The 12,984-nt window shown below is 42.6% G+C and overlaps 1 protein-coding gene across 1 annotated transcript; it reads right to left on the reverse strand.

Annotated features, from left to right (window-relative positions):
• Positions 1–1,195: 1,195 nt before the first annotated feature.
• On the reverse strand, positions 1,196–12,743 carry LOC135889181 (prostaglandin-E(2) 9-reductase-like). Its single transcript, XM_065417007.1, has 9 exons — positions 12,657–12,743; positions 9,516–9,683; positions 8,554–8,670; positions 8,062–8,139; positions 5,529–5,651; positions 4,531–4,640; positions 4,058–4,223; positions 2,936–3,018; positions 1,196–1,238 (listed from the first exon to the last, which is right to left on the reverse strand). The coding sequence occupies exons 1-9, from the start codon at positions 12,741–12,743 to the stop codon at positions 1,196–1,198; spliced, it is 975 nt and encodes a 324-aa protein (XP_065273079.1).
• Between the last annotated feature and the right edge of the window lie 241 nt (positions 12,744–12,984).

Consider the following 12,984-nt stretch of genomic DNA (forward strand, 5'->3'; position numbering starts at 1 on the left):
CACATCAGTCTCACAAAACATAGTTCTACAGAATTAGGAACAAAATCAAAGAAACTCCTCTCATTAAAGACACGAAACGTAAGTCCTCAGGGATTTCATCTCTCCACAGCAAAATTAAATTTCATCTTAACAGGTCAGAGGTCTGTATGTAGAGAACAGGTGCCTGTCCCTCACTGTACTTCTTATCTTTTAAGTCCACTTTCCTGTCAGACTTTCCTGGCAGCCACCAGAGGGCAGCAGAGCCAACCACCTGCTTCCCTGAGAATTGCAGATTGCTATAAACCCAGTGTGACCAACCCCCTTCTTGTCAGCATATAAAAGAAATGGAGGAAAAGCGAAAGGAATGGGTGTATTGAGAATTTTTATTATTATGATGGAGTCAAATGAAATATGCTAAATAAGTCTCTAAATGGAGCTCAGAGCTTCTATTTCCTCTTCATTTAGTTTGACAGATACTGTGACATATTTGTTATGAGGGCAGGATTGTGTTAAGTGAAAATTTGTGCCTGATGAGCTCAGTGATAGTACTGAGATGCTAGCTGACATCAAACCTGAGCATCCTCCACTCCCATGGGAGTGCTCCAGGATTGAGCCATAAATGAGTACCTGATGTTTGAGAGACAAGGGGGGTGAGGTAATATCTTTTATAGGACCAACTTCTGTTGGTGAAAGAGACAAGCTTTCGAGCTTACACAGAGCTCTCCTTCAGGTCGTGTAGGCTGTGTGTAACTCAAAAGCTTGCCTCATTGACTTACAGAAACCAATCCAATAAAAGATAATACCTCACCCACCTTGTCTACCTAAAATCCTGGAATGAACAAGGCTATACCACCATCTAATGTTTGGTTAGTCACTAAATTTTTACACACTAGCTTGGCTGAGATTTTCAAGAGGCACAGTGCATTCCCAGGGATTAAGTTCTGGCAGCTCAGAATGAAGACAAAATATTTATGAAAGATCAGGGGCAGGAACTGATTATATACAAAATACCCCTTTCCCCCCTCAGCATTATCAAAAGCAAGAAGACAAGTCATTGTAAGGATAAGATTTAGCTGCTTACTGTTTAGGTTAAATTACACAGTAGAGAAGTTGATGGAAACGGTGTTATAAATGGTATTTTTCCTCTAGAATTGGCCCTAGGTATAGAGCATTATTACTATTTGCTAACAACATAGGAATTGCAAATGAATCCTCTTTAATAGTCATCAGCAAATGGATACTCAGGATGGTCCAAACTTCTAAAAAACAAAATGCAGATAACAGCTGTTTAATTTCCATGAAATATCCCCATGCAAACTGCAAGCAGTTAAGATGTGGCTTCCATTTACGCATTATGCAAACTATGCAACACTTATGATAATCATCAAGGATTATTTAATGTCCTTATAAGAGGATATAACCGGAATTAATAGGATGATTGAGACAGGTCTGATTGCCAGGAAAAGCTTCTTGCCCGCGAGAGCTTGTCAGCGTCCAAAGCAATTACTGAGAGACACTCCAAGAACTTTCTAGTCTGTGCTGTCTAGGGAGCAAAGAACTGATGGTGAGCCTTAGCCCTGGTCTACACTACGAGTTTAGGTCGACTTTAGCAGGGTTAAATCGAATTAAGCCTGGACACGTCCACATGACGAAGCCCTTTCTTTCGACTTAAAGGGCCCTTTAAACCGGTTTCTTTACTCCACCTTCGACGAGGGGATTAGCGCTAAAATCGACCTTTGCGGGTCGGATTTGGGGTAGTGTGGACGGAATTCGACGTTATTGGCCTCCGGGAGCTATCCCACAGTGCTTCATTGTGACCGCTCTGGACAGCACTCTCAACTCAGATGCACTGACCAGGTAGACAGGAAAAGCCCCTCGAAACTGACGGAGGGAGGGAGGGGTGACTGACGACATGGCGTACAGGTCCAGGGAATTAAAATCAACAAAGGTGGCTGTGCATCAGGGAGAAACACAAACAACTGTCACACAGAATGGCCCCCCCAAAGATTGAACTCAAAACCCTGGGTTTAGCAGGCCGTTGATTTCACGGAGGGAGGGGGAAGCAAATGAATACATCTATTTTTTACATCTTAAGCTGGCAGCAGACGGTGCAGCATGACTGATAGCCCTCGGCATCTTCTGGGTGCTTGGCAGAAGATACTGTACTACGACTGCTAGCCATCATCGTCAAGACGGTTCAATAGGACTGCTGGCAGGACTGAGTCTCCAGGAGACAAAGCATGTCTGCCCAGGTGCCTCTGATTGAACTGGAGTACGACGACGACGGATACCAGTCGTAATACACCATCTACTGCCAAAAGGCAAGGGGCTGCTGCTGTGTAGCAATGCAGTACCATGTCTGCCGGCACCCAGATGACATATGGTGACGGTGAGCTGAGCTGAGCGGGCTCCATGCTTGCCGTGGTATGTTGTCTGCACAGGTAACCCAGGTAAAAAGGTGCGAATCGATTGTCTGCCGTTGCTCTGACGGAGGGGAAGGGGCCTGATGGCATGTACCCAGGACCCCCCGCGACACTGTTTTGCATCATCAGGCATTGGGATCTCAACCCAGAATTCCAATGGGTGGTGGAGACTGCAGGAACTGTGGGATAGCTACCCACAGTGCAACACTCCAGAAGTCGACGCTAGCCTCGGTACTGTGGATGCGGTCCGCCAGCTTCATGCACTTAGAGCATTTTATGTGGGGACACACACAATCGACTGTATAAAACCGATATCTATAAAACCGGCTTCTATAAATTCGACCTAATTTCGTAGTGTAGACATACTCTTAGATTCCAAATTTCTACTGCCTGCTGCATTGCAGGACCTACAGGAAGGTATCAAACCTGACTGTGCTGCGAGACTAGCACAATCTGTCTTTTGTCAGGCTGTATTGCCCACAGTTGATTTCTACACACTTAAAAATTCTTAAAACCCAAGTACTGCAACTCACTCTTGATATGGGTCATAGCGAAGGTTTTGGTTCAGGCTATCAATAGCTTTCATGTCCTCTTCTGTCAACTGGAAGTCAAACACCTGTCAGAGAAAAAAATGCTAATCATCAGATTTGCCTATGGGATGGACCAAATTGGCCCTTCATAAAGCAGGAAGGGATTTCATTTGTTCTAACAGGCTAGTCATTTAGAGTGTCCGTCACTGAAATAATAATAATATCTATTTCTTATATGGCATTTTTCATCGGTAGATTTCAAAGCACTTCCCAATCTTTATTGTGTTTATACTCACAACACCTCTAGGAGGTAGGGACGCATCTCTATCATCATCCCCATTTGTAATGGAAAACAACACGCAGGCAGAGAGAGAGTAACTGACTTGCCGAAGGTCACACAGGAAATCCATGGCAGAGTAGGGAATGGAACCTGCGACTTCCACAGCCTAGTCCAGTGCCCCAATTACTGAACCAACCTCCCTCTCCCAAATGCAACCTAGTAGAGGATGATTTTAATCCACTAACCTCTGGGTTATGGGCCCAGCACATTGCTGCTGCATGTGTATCAAAGGCCAGATACTGAAGTTCTCACCCAATCATTACTTACTGAGCACTATGTGAATTTTGCCCAAGTCAGGATTAAGTAACAACTGAACTGAACAACTGAGCAGAAACTGAGTAAAGACCTCAGAATTTGGCTCTAGATTAGCAGAGAAATTCTGAACAAAACCTCTCTGCATGAATTAATTTGTGTTGCCTGAGTTGCTTATAGCTTCACTTGGTAATGAGAAACACGTACAGTATAACACTTTGGTCTTTGTCCAACAAATCTCTCTCTGAAATGTCCCTTTATAACTAATGCAACCTTTATATTGCAGTAGCACCTAGTGGCCTTAACCAACCTGGGCTCGAATTGTGCGAGGGACTGCACAAACACAGGGCAAATGACAGTCCCTGTCCTAAGGAGCTTGGCTATATGCAGGTGGACGGTGCATGGAGGTGCCATCAGTCCTCAACTTGAGGTGCCATGTCCATGTAGGGCAGGAGCTATCAGTGATATTTTACATCCACTATTTGCAAACTTGTGAGCGTTTCTAATGGTATTTCTCCTTTCCACTGCTTTACCTTGAAGTTGTCTTCAATATGCTCTCTGGTGAAGCTCTTGGCCAGGACCACCACACCACGCTGCAGCTGGTAGCGCAGGGCTACTAGAGCTGGGCTTCGGTTGTATTTTTTGGCCAGAGCGTTCAGTATTGGATCCTCCAGCAGAAGCGGAGTGCTTTGATCCACCCTGCAAGGAAATACAGACACGGAGTGAGCGTATCTGATCTCAGGATCAGTGAGAGCTGAGCCTGTTGGAGGCGATACTCATTTATCATCAGATATTTAGCAAACATATTGGGCCTGATTCTCCACTGCCTGTCTCCTTGTGTGATCATTTATATCTGTACCAAATGGGTGCAAAACACAGCCATGCCAATTTGGTAGCATGCTATGCCCACTTTCCACCCATGTAAATGACCACACAAGATCAAGGAGGTGGAGAATCAGATGCATTCTTTCAGTAATGAGACTCTACAGTCAGCTTCTTTCCTTACCATCGCTCATCTCTGTGAGATCCCAAGGCACTAAAAGCCACCAGGACAATATTTTTGGATTTGCAGAACTCCAGCAATTTCCTTTGGTTGAGGTAAGGATGACATTCAACCTGAAGCATTAGAAAAATAGAGATTTCCAATTGTACAAACAGTGACAGTCACACAACTCCCCTCCCCCCAATTATCTATTATCATCGGCTTCATTTATCTAGGTGTTTATAATATGCCTTTCACCAGAGCATCTAGGTGCATTTCTACTTTAAGAAGATAAATTGTATTAAAATATCAAATAACTTCCTTTGAAATAAAATACAATCCTTTAGGTAACCTTGCAAACTTTAAATATTAATGTTACAAGAACATACCAGACTCCTTACCTAAAGGCCAACCTATAAAATATATCCGGGCCAGAAGGGTAAAAACTCAAATACTTCTCATCACCTAACATCATCATTATCTCTATCCTACATGTCCAAAATGGCCTCCAGTGTGTGTCGGTAGTTAAAGGCAGGCACATTTATTGGTGCCGGTAACTGCATGTACTGAGAAATCTAAATACCTGACTGCACCTGCAAATCAGCTCGGTATTTAAAAGGGTACTGTTGTAGGCGAAAAGAAATGTGCCTGCAGTTAAGCAGCTGAAATATAATTGCACACTTAATATTTGAATCCTCATTGAAGCTTGGCTAAAAACAAGAGCATAAGTATTTTCCAGAGGAGAAAGCCCCCAAGACAGGAGTAGATTTTCTTATATTTTCCCTTAAAATACAGTCTGATTTCTATGGAAGTTCATTACTATCTGAATCGGTGTTTCCAGGAGAAAGGAGAAGCACAGCAAAGTGCAGAGTGACCTGGCTTTGCCTCACTTGGCTTGGGTTGCCTTCTAGCCCTTCTCTCTCTCCCAGGCTCTGCTGCATGACTCTTGTTTTCCAGTTCGCTTTATGGAATCACAATGAACCCTTCTGGGCCTTCATTTTAGCCGAAGCTAAGAGTGTTACCTGGTTGCAGACAGGTTTGTACTTGAGTCCAGGTTTGTTCAAGATCATCTCCAGCTGTCTGCGGTTGAAGTTGGACACTCCAATGGACTTCACCAAGCCTGCATCTTTACATGCCTCCATGGCCTGGGAAAGAAAATATGGTCAGGTCCATTATCACTGGTGCCTATAGCACGGGTGTCTGCAAACTGCAGCTTGCAGGACTGGCGCCTATTAGCATATACTAGAGACTGCTTTGGTTTTTTGCTGTCATTGCGTTACTTCTCTACAGAGATCTGTTGGTGCACTCAGTATTGCCAAGCCCAGGTGTTCAAAAAGCACAAATCAGGCCCGAAAATATCTGGTTAAAAAAACATGAGACTTAAAAAAGGAGGGGCTCTTTTTATTTACCTTTTGGTTTTTGAACCTTTAGGGTTTACCTGAGTCATGTTTAGAAGCTTCTCTCCAAACCCATGGGGGTCTAGAAAGTTACTTGTTTTGTTTAAATGAAAGCTGAGATTAGCACATAATAACACCATTCCAGGAGTTGTGCTTTAAGAAAAATAGTAAATATCATGAGACTCACAATAAAACTGTGAGAGTTGGGAAAACTGGGCACTTCAGTTCTGACCTAGAACCCCCCTGTATCATCAGTCCTGGATACTGCTGTGAGACATTTTTCAGACAAATAGTTTACTCGACAAAAAATGTGGTTTCAATTGACCCAAAACTATTCGAGAATTGGACATGAATAGTTTTGGCAATTCATAAAATGGCCAGATGAGGAGAAGGAATTGGTGATCATGGTGGTGCGGCCATTAGGGTTACTACCTTAGAAATGAAAAAAATCCAGCACAACCCCCCCACTAAGTAGCTCCGCAACGCCCCCCAACAGCCACTCATTGTATCTACAGAGATAACACATATAGATAAGATTGATAACATTGCATGTCTCCTCACTCTCGCACATACATGTGGTGTGCTTGTGTGGTGGTGGGCACTGGGCAGATGGCTGTTGTATTTTCAACAGTTTTGATCTGTTATTGCTTAAACTGTGCAAGTGGGAACACTGAAGCATCTTTAGCTGGACACAGAAACTTTTAACACTAGATATCCCAGTGTATTGTGATGATAATGCAAATCTTTAGACCCATGTAAAAAAACCTGGCAGATTAAATAATTTTTCTGGCAACTGGCAAATCCATAAAAAAACTGGCCAGGTCGGCCTAACACCAGTCAGGTGTTAACCCTAGCAGCCACCCCATTAATAAAGTTTAGCCCAGTGGTTAGAGAATCCCTGCTATGGAACAGACCAAAACGGACTTTTTCAATTCACAGAAAGTTCTGGAAAGCTTCAGATACAGTTCAACCCGAACCATTTTTTTTTTTTTTGAATTTTCCAAACTGAAAGATCAGTCATTTACCTAGCTCTAGTCTTAGGCCTCTCATGTGACGACAACGTGAGTTTTGATGAACTGTGGTTTGCCTGAGCAATGGAAAGTAGCTGGGAAAGGGCCCGAGGATTGGACTCCCTAATGTATAGGTGGTGTACATACCCCCGTTGCAGCAAGGAAACAGGTACAAAGAAATAGTAGAGAAAAAAGCTAATAAAATCTAGGTCAATTCTTCCTCCATTTTCTTTCTTGCCCCTCCCCCTCTTTCCTCCAGGAGGTTTCCATGGCAGCCTGAGACCATGTAACTTTTAGGCCTGGTCCACACGTGGTTTTTGTACCAGGTATAACTATCTCAGTTAGGGGTTTGTTTGTTTTTTTAATCAAAACAGTTGTACCAGTAAACCCCTGGTGTGGATGCTGTTATACTGATGTAAGGGTGCTTAATACTGGCATAGCTTCTTTCCCCCAGAAGGGAGATAAACAGTAACATTTGTGTTTAGAGAAGCTCTTTGTTTCTTTTAGAAAAACAGCATCAGGAGGGATTCTCACAACACATCTTAGTCATCATTACTGGACTAATAAAGAACTGCCTTGTATCTTAACATAGCCTTACAAAAGGGGTAGTCAATTATTTTTGGTCAAGGTTCAAATTTCTTGGTCAAGGCACAGGCAAGGTCCAGACTCCCGAGAAACATTTTTCACTTTGCAATAACAACAATGACAATAAGTAAATAAAAAGATTTCAGGGTCTGTTCAAAAGGATCTGGCGGCCTGGTTTTGGCCCATGGCCCGCCTACTGACTGCCCCGCTTTACAATATTCCATGCGCCCATTCTCCCAGGTGAGTAACATTTTTCTGCAGGTGAGTAGGATCATAGGAACTGCCATACTGGAGCAAACCAGTGGGCCATTTTGTCCTGTTCCAAGAGTGACCTCTACCAGCTGCTTTAGAGGAAGATACAAGAAATCCACAATGAAATAACCCACCTCCAAGAAAAGTTTCTTCCTAAACCCCTCTTAGAATTTGGCTTATGCCTTGAAATATAGATCTGATTTTTGTTTTTTCATACAATCATGGGTATGTAGATTTTGTGCCTGGCCTGGTAAGTTTTCATGGCAGTTTTGCAAAGGTGTTTTCATGTTATACTTGTACATGATACCCACCTCCCAAGTGGCACACAGGTCTACGTTATAAAAAATCAATTTTCCATTTCCATCCACTGGGAATAAATCATCTCCAGGCTTAAAAACAAAAGAAACAATATAATCAGATAAACCTCCCCTTCGGTATGGCACTTGATGACATGAATTGCTTTCTGGAGAAATTCTGGAAATATATTAAGCTATTGTGACATGTCAGTAACTCAGCACAGCACATTTCACTTTTATTTTTAAGTGCAAAGTTCATTCTGAAACTGATGGATGTTCAGTCCATCAGGTCTCTTGATTATCTCTGCATCCCTAATATAAATGAAAGCCCATTTTACATCTGATCTGGAAGAAATATACGTAGGGAAATTGATTGCTATTGTAAAGCCCCTTGTTCCTTACAGCAATGTCTCTGAATCAAGCAGTTAACTTACAGTCTGTCTTAAAGCAAAAGGGGAACTGTGGGGACAAGATTCTCCTGTGTTCAGACAGAACTTTTTTTTTTACCTTTAAAGATAGGGGTGTATGAATAATATAGAGATCAATGTAGTCAAACTGCAAGCTTTTCAGTGACTTTTCCAGGGCTGAGGGGACCATCTCAGAAGCGTTAAAGGTGCTCCAAAGCTGTAAAAAGTGAAAAGAGAACAAATGCCATCAGAATTGTATGTTCACAAGGCTGATTCCCTAAATAACTTTATTCTGCTATATCTCAAGCAAGAAATACACAGTATATTATGCATTATTTATCAAGTCAGTGTATACACAGTATATTATGCATTATTTTATCCAAATTTTAATTTTAATAATATACAAAGTCTAAGGGTGCCCGACATTTAATTAATGTTGCATCATCATACTCTGCAGCATTAAAAAGTGAACATTCATACAGGAACTCTGTCTTGTAGGGGCACCATGAGGGTAGAAAATGGAAACAACTAATGTGTCTTTCAAAAATCAATTTAATCCAGTCTGGGACCACAAATAATGCACCAATCGTAATTATATGGCTATTGCATACATAGTTACAGTTGGAGGAGTTAAGATCGTTTAGGTGCCTAACCTGTGTATTTCCATAGCTTAACATATTTGGATTTCTTTCAAGTATACCCTTAAATCTCTATCACCTGGTCTGTAATGATTGGTTTTGGGAAAATTACAGCATCCCTGTAATGCTTTTAGCCTTAAGTTACTAACACGTACTCACCCTTAACTTCAGTTCAATGTAGTTTTTATCTGGTAACTGTATCTAGGCACCATGCCTGCTAAAGCTCCAGCTGGTACTAGGGCATATAATCCTTTATCCACAGGATTAGCACCTGGTAACAGGTGGGGGGTTTCAGGCAAATCCTTTCAGCCTGCTACAACTTGGACTTACCCCCTCACTGAAGTCACTGTTTTCTTGCTGCCCAAAAGCAGCACAGAAAGAAGCAAGAGAACAAGTGATGCGATTTAGAACAAAACCCACTTACCTTTCCTGTGTAAAATATGTCCTCTCTTTTGACTGTTCCATCTGCAATCTTCTCTCGAATGGCACGCCCAACCTCCTCCTCATTCTCATATAAATAGGCTCCATCTATATGGCGGTAGCCAACTTCAATAGCCACCTTTACAGCCTCCTCACATTTACTTTTTGGAACCTATGAATTAAAAACAGAAAGACGAAAAAGCCTCAACATGTCTGGCTCAGGGACGATATTTTAAATGGTCCCTGAGCCAGACATGGTTCCAGTGACTGCAAAAATGTCACCTTTTTACTCAGACACTTTCTCTGCGTGTATTCACACTCACCTCTGCTTACTTTAGTGAAAAAAGTAAATTTTCCATCATGGAAAAGTCCTATAGAATTTAATTGACAATCACCATAGTTCTACAGAATTTTTAAACCAATCTACAGATTCTATAGAACAGATGTAATTTTCTAATAAAGTCTCACATTGGTTTAAAATTTTTTCAGAAAAGTGATCAATTTCTATTACATTCAATAAGCTTTTAGACACCATTTAAAGAACTCTATTTAATTGCTATAAAATCTTATTACTTTCATCCCTATTAAATTCTATAGGGCTATAGGCCAATCTATTAAAGATAAGGGGATGGCACAGGTGTCACTGAGACCAGAACTTGGCTTTCACAACCCTTTTACTGACGATGGACACAAGAAGAAAAGAACACAGCTTGCCTCTCAGGTTGAACGTCAATTTTGCAGCCCTAGCAGTCAGAAAATACATTTTTTTAGTTGTAAATTGAACACATTTAATCCCGAAATCACTTGAAAGACAATAATATGGAACCCCACTATAACTTTTACAGAGTCCCTTTTCAGACTAGAACCGTACTTTTAGTCACTAATCACCTAAAAGTGAGGGGGAAAGTTCTGTCCTAATTTACACCAGTGCAACCTCCATTGATTTCAGAAACCCTTGATACATCAGAGAGTATCACAAGTTAAACCACTGGAATGCTGATAATCTGCACAATGAGTCAATGTATAGGGTCCTTAATTATCTGAGTCAATGAGAGTTCTGCCTGAAGGACTGAATAACAATCAAGTAAGGAGCTAAAGGTTTGACCCACACAGCCCTCTGACTAGGTGGACTTTTCAAATAAGATAAAATGTCTGGATTTTTGTGGAGCAGGTGTTGCAAGCTCAGAAAAAGCTGTCTCCACGCCCTGATTGGTCCCTCCTCTGCAGTTGCAGCTGCCAGATCTTGCCCACCCAGGTCCCTGCTCCCAGCCCTGGGGAGGAGGAGAGGCAGGGAGGCGTTGACTGATGGCTGGCGCCACGTCCTGGATCTACGCCAGCCTCACTGCCACTGACAGGGAACAACACTGCCCCCCATCTCGAGCGTGAGGCCACAGGTGCCCCCTCTAGCACTGCCCAAATACCCCCCCAGTACACACACCCCTCTAGTACCCTCCAAATATCCCCTCCAGCATACCACTCCCAGTACACAGACCCCTCCACCACCCCCAAAAAACCCTCCTCCCACACACCCCAAGTACCTCCTCCCAGTCAGAGGTGCTGGAACAATTTGCATAGTGGGGGTGCTGAGAGCCATTGAACCAAACTGTAACCCTGTATATGATGGAAACCACTTAAAGCAAGGGGGCACAGCACCCCCAGCACCCCTAGTTCCTGCACCTATGCTCCCAGTACACACACCCTGCTAGTGCCCCCCAAATACCCGATCACAGTACACACATATCCCTCCAGCACCCCCCAACTGTACCCCCCTGCAGCTCCCCCACTCCCAAGGCAGTGTCCTCTTTTGGGGAAACTGAAAGATGGCAACCCTGTACATGAGTGAGTGTGACATTAAAGGGATTCTGCATGGACTCAAGAGCCTGCCCATGCCAATCTATTTTCAAGATTTGGGTCTTGATGGGTGACTTAGGGCAAGTTTTTTTCTTCAGTTTCTCTATGTATAGAATTAGGATAGTGATACTGACCTTCCATTGCAAAGTGCTTGGGATCTATGGGTGAGAGGGCCGTAAGTACTGTAAGTACAACATAATGATTTTTAGTCACTACTAATTTGGATGGACTCTGAACCAGTGAGTGACAGAGATAAAAGGCTTTGTATCCCATTACCTAAGTCCCCTATTCTTTTCAAGGTCAGTCTTTGTTTGCTCACCCCATGATGCAAATACAGTTTGGAATGGTGTCAGCACATTTATTGTTTATCTGGCACAGAACATGTATTTACATGTAACTACACAGTCAGAGAGAGAGAGGGAGAGAGAAGAAAAATAACAGATGGTGCTGGCAGACTGTAAGTAGTGATTAAGTTACAAATAAGATCACCAACTTCTTCTCCCTCCTCACTCAAAAGTGACACTCACCTGTCATCAGCTTAGTATTATCGTTGGAGGGATGTTCCTGAAATACAGGGTAGTGCTGAAAGTACATGTCCTTACTGAGGTGTATAACATTTTAAATGGCCCAGAGAGGATGACACAAAATTACTCAAGAGAGTAACAGGGTGAAAAACAATGGAGCATAAATTAAAGCTCTGAAAGACATGGAGACATGCCTTTAAGCACAGCATGTGGAATTCAGGTGTGGAATGGACTCCCAAAAACAGCAGTAGGAGCTGCAGTTGTGAATACATTTTTATAGTCAGACAGGCACTTAGAAGATATAACTCAATGGAGAACAAGCTGTGAACAAATAGCTGGATGAACAAAGATAAGCTGCGTTGCCTCCTTTTCCCAAATATTGCAGAATAGAAATCCTTCACAAGTGTATAAAAACTACCCGGTATAGAACAAATTGGCAGTTAAATGAGGAAAGAACTGGAATAGCAAAGCAAGCAGCAGGTCAGGACTGAGGTGTATTGCAGAGGGGCATGTGGGCCCATGAATGGAACAGCTAACCAGACTGCAAGTCAGAGCTGAAGTTCATTGCAGACCTGCATGGGGCCCATTGTTGGAACTGCAGAAAGTGCTGCATGCCGGGATGGAGAGCTCTGTGGAGGAAACTGTACCGTGCCTACCCTCACTATCTAGATCTTAGTGCTGTCAGTCGCTCATTTTCATGCACAGTAGCAAACTTCATAAAACAAACACAAACTTCCTATTGTATAATAATCTGTAAAAGGTTTACTCACTGTATCAGGGGCGTAGGTACCAAATCCGACCACTGGAATTCTGTACCCATCATTCATTTCCATAGCGGTATCTTTGCAGAACTCCATTGTCCTCCACTGAACCGTTTATGCCAATTCTTTCTTGAAGCTTGAAATGTTGCTACACGTCTGCCCCGACAGAATATTATTTTTATTTACTGAGGCATGGAGACTGAGGGAGTAACCAAGCCTATAACTGCAGTCTCCAAAGGGGTCAAAAATGCAACACAGCAAACCAGCTGGGAGATGTTCAACATTGCTTAATACAAGGCTCAAAGATTAGTCAGTTTTTGTAATGCACACACTCAAA

The sequence above is a fragment of the Emys orbicularis genome, chromosome 1, assembly GCF_028017835.1.
Source record: "Emys orbicularis isolate rEmyOrb1 chromosome 1, rEmyOrb1.hap1, whole genome shotgun sequence".
Lineage (NCBI taxonomy): Eukaryota > Metazoa > Chordata > Testudines > Emydidae > Emys > Emys orbicularis.